We start from the raw sequence: 14371 nt of genomic DNA, 5'->3' as shown, positions 1-14371 counted from the left end.
ATTTGCCGATGATACCTCGGACAAGGGTTTGATCTCCAAAATATATAGAGAACTCACACGACTCCATTCCATGAAGACAACCAACCAACTAAAATAGGCAAAGGACCTAAACAGACACTTCTCCAAGGAGGACACACAGAGGGTCCACAGACATATGAAAGGATGCTCAGCATCACTAGCCATCAGAGAGAAGCAAATTAAAACCACAATGAAATACCACTTTGCACAGGTCAGAATGGCCATCATAAACAAAGCAACAAACAAGTCCTGGCAAGGTTGTGGAGAAAAGGGAACCCTAGTCCACTGTTGGTGGGAATGCAGACTGGTGCAGCCATTGTGGAAACAGTATGGAATTTTCCCAGAAAACTAAAAATGGAACTGCCTTTTGACCTGGCAATTGCACTGCTGGGATTATACCCTAAGAATGCTGAAACAACAATTCAAAAGAACCTATGAACCCCAATGTTCATAGCAGCACAATTTACAATAGCCAAGTGCTGGAAGCAACCTAAGTGTTCATCAGTAAGTGAGTGGATCAAAAAACTACGGTACATTTATGCAATGGAATACTACACAGCAGAAAGAAGGAAGGAGCTCCTACCCTTCGCAACAGCATGGATGGATTTTGAGAGCATTATGCTAAGTGAAATAAGTCAGGCAGTGAAAGACAAATACCCCATGAGCTTACCTGTAAGAGAAACCTAAATCAACAGAACAAGCAAACAAGCAAAATATAACCAGAGACACTGAAATAGAGAAGCTGACAGCAACCAGAGTGGGGGAGGTGATAACAGGGAAAAGGGGGGAAGGGTCATCAAGGAACATGTATGAAGGACACATGGACAAAGCCAAAGGGGGGCAGGATCAAGGGTGGGAGGTGGGAATGGGTGGGGCAGGGGAAGTGGTGAAGGGAAAATGGAGACAACGGAATAACAATAAAAAAATAGTAACAGTCACAAAACCTTATAATAATAAACAATAGACATGTATTACCCAAACCAAAAAACAGAGTACAAATAGGTAGTTACAGAATAGCCGTGGGGTTGTAAAGTACAGTATAGGAAATGGAGTAGCCAAAGAACTTATATGCATGACCCACAGACATGAACATTGGTGAGAGGATTGTCTGAGGGAGTATGGGATGCTGGGTGGAGGGGGGTAAAGGGGGAAAAATCAGTATAACTGTAACAGAATAATCAAAATGTAATTTTTAAAAAATGTCCACGCATAGAATAGTCATTATCGTTAAGACCATCCTTCCCAAATTGGTATCCAAATTCAATGCAATTCCAATCAAAATCATAGCAGGCTTTTGTGTGTAACTGAGGCAATTATTCTAAAATGTACAAAGAATTGCAAATGACTTCAAAGAGCCAAAAAATTTTGAAAGAGAACGGTCCAATTTCAAATTTTGCTTAAAATGCTAGAGCAGCAATTTCCAACCAGTATGCACTGGTGTGCCACCAAGAATGTTTAAAACATGCACTATCTGACTATCTAGTCAGGGGCACTGACCTCTTTTCCTTTAGATTTTAAATTTTTAAAAAATGACAATAGCCAATACAACAGTAATTAAAATTATACCTATTTGTGTCAGATCAGCAAAAAATATATATTTTTGGTGGGCCACAGAATTTTAGTAATTAGTTTCTGTGTGCCATGAGATGGAAAAGGTTGAAAATCGCTGCACTAGAGTAATGGGCAGATAGTACTGAACAGACAAATCATTGGAAAAGAACCAAGTACAGAATAGAGCCATACATATATGTTCAATGGACTTTTCATAAAATACCAAAGTAATAAAATGGCAAAGAATTTTTTCAATAAAATTACTCAAAATAAATTACAGATATAAGTAGAAAATATTTTGATTTTAACTATCAAAATACTGGAAACAATGAGAGAAAATCTTAGGGAACTTGGGGTAGGCAAAGTATTGTTAGAACACAAAATCAGTAAACCTTTAAAAATACACTGGTAAACCAAATAATCAAAATCTAAAACTTCAGCTCTTCAAAAGATATCATTTAAAAAAATGAACAGGAATGCTAAAGGAATAGGAGAAATATACTTGGAATACTCATACCTACCAGGACCAAGACAGATACAAAATACAAAGAATTTTTACTTTTAAGTAAGACAAACTAATTTTTAAAATCTGCAAAAAACAAACTGAAATTTTACCAAAAGAGATATATAAATGGCCAATAAGCACAGGAAAAGATGTTCATCATTATTCATTAGGGAACTAAATATTAAAACCATGACATACTCCTTCACGCACACTAGAAGGCTAAAATTAGAGAATAATGATACCCAAGTAGCGAGGATGTGAACCAAGAACTCTCATACATTGCTGGAGGGAATGTAAAATGGTATACCAGAGTAAATATACATTTATAATGCACACAAGAAATTCCAAGAATTTACCAAAAGAAATGAAAATATCCACACAAAGACCAGTCTACAAATATTTATAAACATTTTATTCATACTAGTCCGAAACTAAATAGTAATTTCCATCAACAGGTGAATATTTTATGTAGAGCTTGTATAAAAAAACTAATACAGACATTATGAACCAGCCTTAAATACTATTAATCCTTTGTCATTCTATTTTGTACTCAAAATGATTTTTACTTTTTGCCAAGAACCAAAATAAATCAGCTCTCAGAACTGAGTTCCATGTCTTACAGACTGCCAGAAAGTAAAGCAGTCTGAGAAAACTGATGAATTTTTTAATGTGTTTTATTGTTATTACAGTTGTCCCATTCCTCCCTCCTTCACTCCACTCTGCCCTGCACACCCACTCCCACCCACATTCCCCCCACTTCAGTTCATGTCCGTGGGTCATACATATAAGTTCTTTGGCTTCGACATTTCCCATACTATTCTTACCCTCCGTCTATTTTCTACCTACCATCTATGCTACTTATTCTCTGTACCTTTTCTCCCTCTCCCCCCCACCCAATCCCCTGTTGATAACCCTCCATGTGATCTCCTTTTCTGTGATTCTGTTCCTGTTCTAGTTGTTTGCTTAGTTTCTTTTTGTTTGTTTTAGCTGTGGTTGTTAATGATTTTGAGTTTGCTGTCATTTTACTATCCGTGTTTTTTATCTTCTTTTTCTTAGATAAGTCCCTTTAACATTTCATAAAATAAGGGCTTGGTGATGATGAACTCCTTTCACTTGACCTTATCTGAGAAGCACTTTATCTGCCCTTCCATTCTAAGTGAAAGCTTTGCTGGATAGAGCAATCTTGGATGCAGGTCCTTGCTTTCATGACTTGGAATACTTCTTTCCAGCCCCTTCTTGCCTGCACGGTCTCTTGAAAAATCAGCTGACAGTCTGATGGGAACTCCTTTGTAGGTGACTGTCCCCTTATCTCTTGCTGCTTCCAGGATTCTCTCCTTCATTTTTACCTTGGCTAATGTAACGATGATGTGCCTTGGTGTGTTCCTTCTTGGGTCCAACTTCTTTGGGGCTCTCTGAACTTCCTGGACTTCCTGGAAGTCTATTTCCTTTGCCAGATTGGGGAAGTTCTCCTTTATTATTTGTTCAGATCACTTTTCCACTTGTTGCTCTTTCTCTTCTCCTCCTGGTACCCCTATAATTCGGATGTTGGAACGTTTAAAGCTGTCCTGGAGGTTCCTAAACCTCTCCTCATTTTTTTGAATTGTTTCTTCATTGTGTTCTGGTTGGATGTTTCTTTCTTCTTTCTGGTCCACACTGTTGATTTGAGTCCCCATGTCCTTCCCATCACTATTGGTTCCCTGTACATTTTCCTTTATTTCCCTTAGGGTAGCTTTCATTTTTTCATCTAACTTGTGACCAAAATCAACCAATTCTGTGAGCTTCCCGATCATCAGTGTTTTCAACTGTGCATCTGATAGGTTGGCTACCTAGTTGTATTTTTTCTGGAGCTTTGATCTGTTTTTTCCGTTTGGGCTATTTTTTTTTTTTTTCTTGACTCGCCTATTACATACTGAAGGGTGGAGCCTTAGGTGTTCACCAGGGCGGGGCCACCCAGTCGCTGTGTTGTGATCCTGTATGTGGGGAAGGGGTCTAAGAAAAAACAGTGGCGCTTGCTCCACTCTCTGCTGGATTTCAGTCACTTCTCCCGCTTCCCACAAGCAAATTGGGCCCTTCTGGTGCTGATTCCCGGTGGTTGGGCTTGAGTACATTCTAGGACCCTGCGGGTCTCTTCAATGAGCTCTCCTGTGAGGCTGGGAGTCTCTCCCTGCACCTCAACCCCACAGGTGTTTTCAGAGTCCAGAGTGCTAATCATTACACTATGGAACCTTCCACAGGTGTTTTCACACAGGTGTTTTCAATCAGTGATTTGAGGCTTTATTTCCCCCTCCTAGGACCCTGGGTTGCCTGGTCTGTCCCACTCCTCAGTTTTGCCTGGTTTATCTGCCCGTGAATGTGGGACTGCCTGGTCTGCCAGCTACCTTGCACACTGTGCCCTCTTCCACAATCCGCAGTCTTGCTGGGTCCACCAGCTGCCACTTTGCCAGGAGTCCTCCTCACCCCGGCTGCCCGTCTCTACCCCTCCTACCGGTCTGGATCAATGTTTCTTCTTTTAATACTTGGTTGTTGGACTTCCATACAGTTCAATTTTCTGTCAGCTCTGGTTGTTTTTTGTTTTAAAATTGTTGTTGTCCTTTTGGTTGTGCGAGAGGCACAGTGTGTCTACCTACGCCTCCATCCTGGCCGGAAGTCTCGAATTGTCTTCCTGGTATACATCTTAAGCTTTAGATTTTAAGGTCCCTCTCCTCACAGAGCTCAATTTGGCATAGTTTAGAATTCTAGAGTATAAAATGAAACCATAGCATTTCCTTAGCTCAAAATACAGTAAGGGAACTCTTTAGAAAATTAATACCAAAATTCAAGTATAGAATAGGAATTCTCAGCACTCAGGCCTGGTTTCCCTTTCTGCTCAGCTTTTTAGTGCTGCTTTTGTTACCCTAATTGAAATTTATAAAAAAATAAATTCTGTCCTGACTGGTGTACCTCAGTGGATTGGGTGTCATCCTGTGGACCAGGGTTGTGGGGGTTGGAGGTGGGAGATTGTGGTTGCAAGTTCCAATCTCTATCTGGACATGTGCCTGGGTTGCGGGGTATGTGGGTGGAGGGGCACCACTCGATGTTTCTTTCTTTCTCCCTCTATTCCCCTCCCTCTCTAAATAAAATATTTTTAAAAAATAAGTTCTTCCTAGTACACTTTTAAAAATCATATGGGGGGATAAATGATTATGGGAGTGGATGTAACTTGGGATTGTAAACACAATATGGTATACAGGTGATGTATTAGAGAACTGTACTCCTGAAACATAATTTTATTAACCAATGTCACCTCAATAAATTCAATTAAAAATCAAAATCAACATAAGACTTAATTTTTTAAAAAAGGAATAATGCTAACTTATAAGAAGAAAAGTATTATAATTTATAAATTCTCAGAAATGTTTGAAAGGGGTCACATTATTTGTCCAGGGAGTGTGAAATATAAGAATTCATCAGCTTTCTGAGATTTCTGGCCAAGGTGGAGTAGGTAGACACATTGCCTCCTCCCATAACCAAAAGAAGAACAACAATTTAAAAACAGAAAACAACCTGAACTGTGACAGAAAACTGAACTGTATGGAAGTCCGACAACCAAGGAGTTAAAGAAGACATATTCATCCAGACCAGTAGGAGGGGCGGAGTCGGGAAGTTGGGTGGAGAGGGGTTGCATGGCACAGAGAGCTTTGGGACCGGGTGCGTAAGACCACAGCGGGCAGACCCTGGGTGCTCAAGCAGCGGCTGGCAAACCCTAGCCAAGGGGTGGCAACCCGGCAGACCCAGCAAGGCCGAGATTGTGAAGCAAGGCACTGCACACAAGGCAGCTGGCTGACCAGCGGTCCCAGAGCTGAAAAATAGAGCCTCAGGGCACTGATTGAAAAGACCTGTGGGGGCTGAGGCGCAGGGAGAGACTCCCAGCCTCACAGGAGAGGTCGTTGGGAAGACCCAAGGGGTGCGCAAGCCCGTGCACACAGGACTCGCCACCAGAAAGGTCCAGTTTGCTTGGGGGAAGTGGCAGAAGGGACTGAAATCGGCAGAGAGTGGAGCAACTGCTATTGTTCCCTCTCAGACCCCATCCCCACATACAACGTCACAACCCAGCGACTGGGGTTGCCCCGCCCTGGTGAACACCTAAGGCTCCACCCCTCATATGTAATAGGTGTGAACAGAACACCCCACCCCCCCAAAAGAGGGCTCAAACAGAAGAACACATGAAAGCCCTAGAACCCATCCTTTTTTTTTTTTTTTAATATATTTTATTGATTATGCTATTACAGTTGTCCCATTTCCCCCTTCACTTCCCTCCCCCCCTGTACCCCCTCTCCCACCCACATTCCCCCCTTTAGGCCATGTCCATGTGTCATACTTATGCAGAACCCATCCTTTTAAGCGACCGAGAGATAACCAAACTATCAGATGCACAGTTGAAAACACTGATGATCGGGAAGCTCACAGAATTGGTTGATTTTGGTCACAAGTTAGATGAAAAAATGAAAGCTACCCTAAGGGAAATAAAGGAAAATGTACAGGGAACCAATAGTGATGGGAAGGACATGGGGACTCAAATCAACAGTGTGGACCAGAAAGAAGAAAGAAACATCCAACCAGAACACAATGAAGAAACAATTCAAAAAATGAGGAGAGGTTTAGGAACCTCCAGGACAGCTTTAAACGTTCCAACATCCGAATTATAGGGGTACCAGGAGGAGAAGAGAAAGAGCAACAAGTGGAAAAGTGATCTGAACAAATAATAAAGGAGAACTTCCCCAATCTGGCAAAGGAAATAGACTTCCAGGAAGTCCAGGAAGTTCAGAGAGCCCCAAAGAAGTTGGACCCAAGAAGGAACACACCAAGGCACATCATCGTTACATTAGCCAAGGTAAAAATGAAGGAGAGAATCCTGGAAGCAGCAAGAGATAAGGGGACAGTCACCTACAAAGGAGTTCCCATCAGACTGTCAGCTGATTTTTCAAGAGACCGTGCAGGCAAGAAGGGGCTGGAAAGAAGTATTCCAAGTCATGAAAGCAAGGACCTGCATCCAAGATTGCTCTATCCAGCAAAGCTTTCACTTAGAATGGAAGGGCAGATAAAGTGCTTCTCAGATAAGGTCAAGTGAAAGGAGTTCATCATCACCAAGCCCTTATTTTATGAAATGTTAAAGGGACTTATCTAAGAAAAAGAAGATAAAAAACACGGATAGTAAAATGACAGCAAACTCAAAATCATTAACAACCACAGCTAAACAAACAAAAAGAAACTAAGCAAACAACTAGAACAGGAACAGAATCACAGAAAAGGAGATCACATGGAGGGTTATCAACAGGGGATTGGGTGAGGGGGAGAGGGAGAAAAGGTACAGAGAATAAGTAGCATAGATGGTAGGTAGAAAATAGACGGAGGGTAAGAATAGTATGAGAAATGTTGAAGCCAAAGAACTTATATGTATGACCCACGGACATGAACTGAAGGGGGGGGAATGTGGGTGGGAGTGGGTGTGCAGGGCAGAGTGGAGTGAAGGGGGGGAAATGGGACAACTGTAATAGCATAATCAATAAAATATATATATATTTTAAAAATACACCAGATGATTCTAGTGCAGCTAAAAGCCCTGTCTAAACTTACAAGTTAAGAGTGTAACTGGAATATGTTATGTGGCCTCAACCAAACCCTTTTGCTGGGCCTACACAGTGGGCCTGTGTGGGTGTGTTATTTTTTTCTTAATTACCTGCCAATGTCTAGCATTAGAGAAATTTTACACAAAACCCAGACTCTGACTACTCGTTAAGGAAAAAACTAAAAAATAAAAGATCCTTCAACACTGGCCCTGCACCCTCACATGACAATCTGCTGGAGCTAAGTAGAATTTTCAACCACCCTCCCCTCCATTCCCTATTATTTTAACCCCATACTCATAGTTCTCCATCTCGATTACTCGCTTAGCTTCTGTAGGTATTGTAGTTTGATCCCTCATGTCTGTACCCACAAGTTCATTAAGGAAATGAAAAACAGATGATCAAATGAACCCTATTTATTTAGTTCTAAAACATATTGTCTAAACTTTTGCTTTAGGGAGTATTAAAATGAGTTTGTAAGGAGAGAGGAAGGGAGAAAATATTCAAATCAATAAGATTCAGGATAACATCTTTAATTTATTGATAATCCTAGCTTTTTTAAAGAGGTATGCACCTCTAATGTATGATTTGTTAAAGCCCTTTCTTAGAATAAAACAAAAAGATTTATCTTCCCATTTAAATGCTTTCCTTGAACTCTTGCTTACAATTCAAACACAAAGAAAAAAATACCTAGAGACTAGAATTACGAAGAACATTTTGAAAAATCTAAAATTACAAACTTGCCTCAAAATTGAGAATCAGTTTTTATTTCCCACTTTCTCATTCATTCCAGTTTGAATGTCATGGCCATACACACAATACATCTTAATTCTAAAATTATGCATAAGTCAGGTCCTAGTTGACCACTGGCCTGTTTAACCATTTAAAATATAAATAAAAGAAACCTTAAAATATCTTAAAAATTAAGAACTAAGATTTGTTTCCCCTGTACTAACTTTCTAACAGGTGGGCCACATCTGAGCAAAAGTAGTGTGAATGATCTGAGATATAACCCTACTCACAAGCTAAGGAAGTAGCTTGCCATGGACACTGGTAGAAGACACGAGACTCAGGAGTCACAGACAAAGGGCAGTTTATTACTTACAAGAGTAACGTAAGACAAAGCACCAACATTTTTGCACTGGTTCCCAGAATCCCAGTTCCCATTAAGCAAGGTGAAAAAGGCCAGTTGACACCAGCACAAGCAATGGGCTGTGTAACATGCAAAGAAACCTACACTTAGGGAACCCTAATCTTTTAGGACGAGCAATAAGCATGCCTGCCTTTTACTCCAGAAGGAGACATTTAGCTTTATTGTACTGGACCATACAAACGCTTGCTCTTTGCTCTGATGGAAGACACTATCTGCTAAGGCTGTTCCTTACACATGCATCCTCCTTTAAAAACAGAAACAAAGGGCAGTCAGTCTGAGGGCAGGACGTGCAAAAGAGAAAGACCCATGGAAAATCGTCTCCCTCAACCAGATACTGTTCCTAACATAATTAAATGAGGAGTCTAACACTACGATCTATTTAAAACATTAATTTCACAGACCCCTTGACCTGGATCAATTATTTAATTAGCATTTCATCTCAAATTAAATCAACTAGTGCCTCTATAAAGGAAGTAAACATTAAAAATGAATTCCACTTTTCCAGTTATTCTGTATTTTAAAAGGACGTGCTAAAATATTTGCAGTATTAAAATTTAAAAACTTGAAGCAGTCTACTAGAAACCAGTAATTACTGTGCTTGCTTTAACTAACTTCAAATGTTTTAAACCTGTTAACGTTAGCAATGGAAACTGTCAAAAGTCTCATACAGTTAAAGAAAAAAAAAGCACAAAGAGAATAGTAGCTTCAACATTTCCAGTTATGGTTTACAAAATACAACAAAATCCTACACCCCCCAAATCACTTTGTTCAATTTCTCTTTACCCTTAACCGTCTCAAAATAAAATCTTCGAAAGATAAAAACACCGTCTTTTAATCCCTTTGTCCACAGCGGAGAGAAGAGAGCTGGGTTCTCATTAAGATAAAGAGCCCGAATCATGAAAGACAGAAAACAGACAGCATTTGATCTGTAATCAATCATCAAAGTCACCATCACTTCATCTTTATCCCTCCCTCTCCTTCTCCAGCATACACTCACACACACACACACACACACGCACGCACGCGCGCACATAAAGTGGGTACAGATGGGATGATTAGGATCATATGCACCTGGACAAAGCTTTGGGGAGGCAGAGGGTAGCCCTTAACTCGATGCAGTTGGTAAAGAACCAGAGATGCACACAACAGCAGACTTCGCCAGTGATTTTTCAAAAGTGCGGGTCGCACGGGCAACCCAGCCTTGGAGGAGACCGCTGCCGGGCAGGAGCAGCGGCAGCAGGGCGGCCAAGTCCACAGCGCCGGTGGAAGTTGCTCGCGGGCCCCCCGTGTCACCGCCGCCAACACAGACCCTCTTCTCCGCCCCTCCCCCGCCATGCACCCCCGGCGACGGCGGCGACGTGACAGCGGGTCGCGCCGCACAAGGGCGCGGGACTCCCCGACGCCCTCCCCCGGCTCCCCAACGCCCGCCTCTCACCTTGGGTAGCGAACGGCGAGGAGCCGCTGACCGGCGAGCCGGGGCCCGGGAGCGGCGGCGGGGTCTCGGCCGAGCCCAGCACGGGCGCGGGCAGCATGAGGTAGCGCTGCGGCGCGGGCAGGCAGCGCTGGCAGAAGGAGTGCAGGCAGGGCAGCAGCTTGGGCGCCCGGCTCTGAATGTTCTGGTGGCACACGGCGCAAGTGTCCAACAGGTTGAGCCGGGCCGCCTCGCCTCCGCGCTCCGAGTCCGGGCCCTGTCGACTCTCGGCCTCGTTCTCCCCGCTCGGCGCCGCCGAGGGTCCCCCGGGGGCCGCCGCCGAAACCGCCGCGGCCGCCGTCGCCGCCTTCTCCACAGCCACCTCCATTGTCCTGCCCCCGCCGCCGCCGCCGCCGCCGAAGGGGGAGCGCTGTCTCCGCCCGCCGCCGCCGCCCCCGACGACCTCCTCCTCCTCCTCCTCACAGGCGGCTGGGGTGACCCGCGGGAGAGGGAGGGCGGACGGGCGGAGGAAGCCTCCTCAGGCACCGGGGATCCGCCTCCCGGGTAGCGCGGCCGGAAAAAGGGGATCTGTCAGCGGGGACCGTTCCGCGCACTAGGGAGGCTGCGCTCCGACCGCCTCGCCAATCGCCGCGGCGCTCGTCGAATCCGCCCAACCCACCCGAGCCTCCCCGCTTTTTCTCTGGGGCCCCGGCCCATCTCGGTCCCCGCCCCCGCCCCCGCCCCCGCCGTCTCTCCCGGCAACTGAGACGACGACTGGGAGCGCACCGCCCAATAGCCCTCGCGCCTGGCCAGGGGGCGGGGCCTGCCGAAGCCCGCGAGGCCCCGAGGGCCGCGGCGGGAGGCCTGAGAGGTGGGAGGGCGCTTGCTCAGCCCCGCCCCTCAGAGCTACTAGAACCGCGGCCTCTGATTGGGCCTTTGTGTGCGAGTAGCTCCTCTGAAAAGATTAAGGGTTCATTTGTTAACCACCGACCACCTAATTCGATCCGCCTGTGTTGGCTCCTCCTATTGGGCGGAGTTTACCGCATCTATGCGTTAATTAAGTAACTGCTTCCAAAACTCTGGTTTTGCTACCAGAGACGGAGTCCTGTAGGAATGAGTATCCTTTGTCAAGGGATGACAAAGTGGAGATAGTGACGAGAGAGCAAGGAAAGAGTATAAAAAGTGGAAAATGTGGGAAAAAAAGGTGTAGAAACAGCATGGATGTTGTCAACTGAACGTACTCATCTCTATGATTAATGATGGAGCAAGAAAAATAAAGGGAAGTTTCTCTTACAAGTAGATTTTTGAAGAATTTCACCAATAAAAAAATTAATTTTTCAAGTCAATGATTTAATTTTTGAGTAAAAATGATTCATTTCCCAAAAAATTAATATACAAGGATTGTTTGCAACTGTCGTTATTGCATAAATATGACATCATTATAAGAAATAAAAATAAATCTGAATAATTACATTCAAATAACTCATAAATTCAATATTGTTTTTCTTTTCCACTCCTCCTACACACGGGCTTATATCAGAAGTTACACACATTTTCACTAAAAAAAATGGTTGAACTTTTAAAGAACTTGAATAGAATTGGGGTGGGGAAAACAAAGCTTTCGTATATACACAGGACTGTTCAAAATTGTATGGAGGTGGTATTTTCAAGGGAAATGAAGTGGTGCTGGACCTTTGAGGAGAGTGAGGTGGAGTCACAAAAGGTTTTGTTAAAATTGAAATGATTTTGGGAGAAGAAATGGCAATCGCGGAGGACAAACTCTAGGCATGCAGCACTCCCCCAAAACACTCCTTTCTCAAATGATACCTCTCCTACCAGCCTCTTTTCCATCAGGTCATTAAATCCAGTCTCCATAAGCCTCCAGATCAAGTTCTTAATGATACCCAAGGGCTATTGATTTTATATGGTAGTAATTTCTTAGGTGTTAGTTTGCATAAGAATCACCTGGCAAGCTTGCTTAAAAGCTCCTTCTTTGGGCCCATCCTCCTATTAACTTCTAGCGGCATCTCAGGATTGTAATCTAGGTGCTCTATAGAAAAACAGAGTCCTGTCCCAAATTCCTTACCTGTCCCCACTGGGATTTCCTATCTTAAGATTTCAAAATCTTAATATACTGTAAAATAAAAACCTGTATTACAAATAAATGATTTTAATAATTTCTAAAGACAGGTGTCCCTTATTCCCTCTGATGATGGTGGGGGTAAAGGGAAGAACAGGTGAATCGGGGAAGCTTGTACTGAGGGAATTCCTTGCAATTTGGCATAACCCACTAGTTTACTTTCTCAGTCATCATGGATAATCAGTTTTAGAGAAAATTCTTCTATATTCTTAAACTTCCTAGTCGTGTGTTATTAAAATGATCATACATTCAAATGGAGATGGCTTTTAAGTTTTTTAAGTGAAGAAAATGAATGAATTGTTCTACGTGTTCTATTCATGTGATTTTAAAAAAAATCTAGGTTATCATCCTCCCAAGTGTGTTGCAAAAATATTTTAGAGATCCGCACTACCAATAGATTATTTTTCCTTAATTACAGCTCTCAGTCTATCCCTCTTTCTTGCTCTATAACTTCTATGGCTTCCTACTGCATCCAAGGCTTTCCACAACTTCATTTCTATCTGATCTTCCTGTCTGCTTTTCCATATCCATTCTAAGTTTCAGCCTAATTGGATGGCTTGCCACTTTCTAAACTGTACCCCCATTGCCTCTACCATCACCTCTGAGAGTGTGGATAAGAGTTGTCTGTGCTGGAACAGAAGGGAGTCTTAAAGGAAAGCAAGAGCATTAGATGCTGGTGAGAATTTCTCGTGCCCACCTCTTAAATGGTAGTAATGGGTAGAAATTCTAGAGGTTTTAGGGAAGTTCAACCAAATCGTCTTTGAGCAGACCTCTCCAAGGTTATGATACTTATCTAGTCAAGGATGGGTTGAGATAACCTCTTTACCCTGAGACAAGTAAAAAACAAGGGAAATTCCCTGGCAGGTCAAATGAGGAAACACACAATTGGTCAAACAAACAACCAGAATGGCCGAGCAATTAACAACCAGCTGATAAGTCACAAGACCCTACCCTCCCGCAAATGAAGATCCTGGAGAGCAGATGACTTAAATCACCAAAGTCAAAGAGATGGATAACAAAAGCCAGTTAGATCCAGGCTAATCCAAAATGGAGGAAAAAATGACCAGAGAACAAGCCCAAAGCTTATTATATCATCATATGATTAAAATTAACACCACAGGTAGAATGGGACCCACACTACCAATATATTATTCTTCCTTAAATACAGCTCTCAGTTGGCAGAGGGGGGACCAACGCCACCATAGCACTTCCAGCATGGACCACATTAGGAATAAGGACGCCCCTCCCAATCTGACAGCGGAGTCACAATTTGGCACTACAAAGGTTGGATACAACCCTCACTGCCCCCTTGGAAACACACCAAATCCCAAGAACTAACTGACCGCATGCTGTGCTACTGAGTCGAGTTGGCCAACATCCACTTGAACGTGTGCTTTTTGCTTCTTTCACAGCAGTGCTTGTGCCCTGGTCTCTTTTTCTTTCTTTGCCTGAATAAAACTTGCTTCGTTCTCACTCTGACTCATTCTTACAATTTTTCCTGGGACCATCAAACACCTGGAGGTCACCTGGCACACAAAAGGTCCTGGACCACACCAGGGCAGGGCCACAACCCAATCACCTATAGTTTTAGAGGAACAAGGAAAATATCACTATATCTTCAGTAGTGGCCGAGAGGCCTGGTTGACTTGTGGCCTCAGTGTTAGGACAAGAAGTATGTTGAGGAACCAAAGACTGTGTCAGATTACTTCAAGTGTTTCCACCGAGATGCGAGCAGTTGAGAACCAGTGAAAACAAGGCGCATTCTGTGTAGGCCACCATGAACTCAGGATGCTCAAGGACCCAGTGTCTCCTCCACTGTGGAAACCAGTACTCAAGCCATGTTTAGCGCATGTGCAATAGAGCAGTGACCGGATAATGCAATCCCTCAAGCATGCGCAGTACAGCACGGTAAACTGCTTATCTGAAAGGTAACGCGACCCTCTCAGAGCATGCGCAGTAGACCAATGTGAACAACGTGTTCCTATCAGAG

At 43.4% G+C, this 14371-nt stretch overlaps 1 protein-coding gene across 2 annotated transcripts in view; it reads right to left on the bottom strand.

Moving 5' to 3' along the window:
* TRIM24 (tripartite motif containing 24) overlaps positions 1-10832 on the bottom strand; it is a 111322-nt gene extending 100490 nt beyond the window's left edge. Inside the window, exon 1 of one of the 2 annotated variants that reach the window (XM_028525322.2) lies at positions 10266-10832. In XM_028525322.2, coding sequence (XP_028381123.1) covers positions 10266-10629 — 364 coding nt within the window. In that variant the 5' untranslated portion in view covers positions 10630-10832. The remainder of the gene's footprint in view (positions 1-10265) is intronic. The other variant, XM_028525321.2, reaches the window with a different exon arrangement.
* Between the last annotated feature and the right edge of the window lie 3539 nt (positions 10833-14371).

This window comes from Phyllostomus discolor, chromosome 10 (genome assembly GCF_004126475.2).
Source record: "Phyllostomus discolor isolate MPI-MPIP mPhyDis1 chromosome 10, mPhyDis1.pri.v3, whole genome shotgun sequence".
In the NCBI taxonomy this organism is placed as follows: domain Eukaryota; kingdom Metazoa; phylum Chordata; class Mammalia; order Chiroptera; family Phyllostomidae; genus Phyllostomus; species Phyllostomus discolor.
This window is presented reverse-complemented; position numbering and strand designations above follow the sequence as displayed.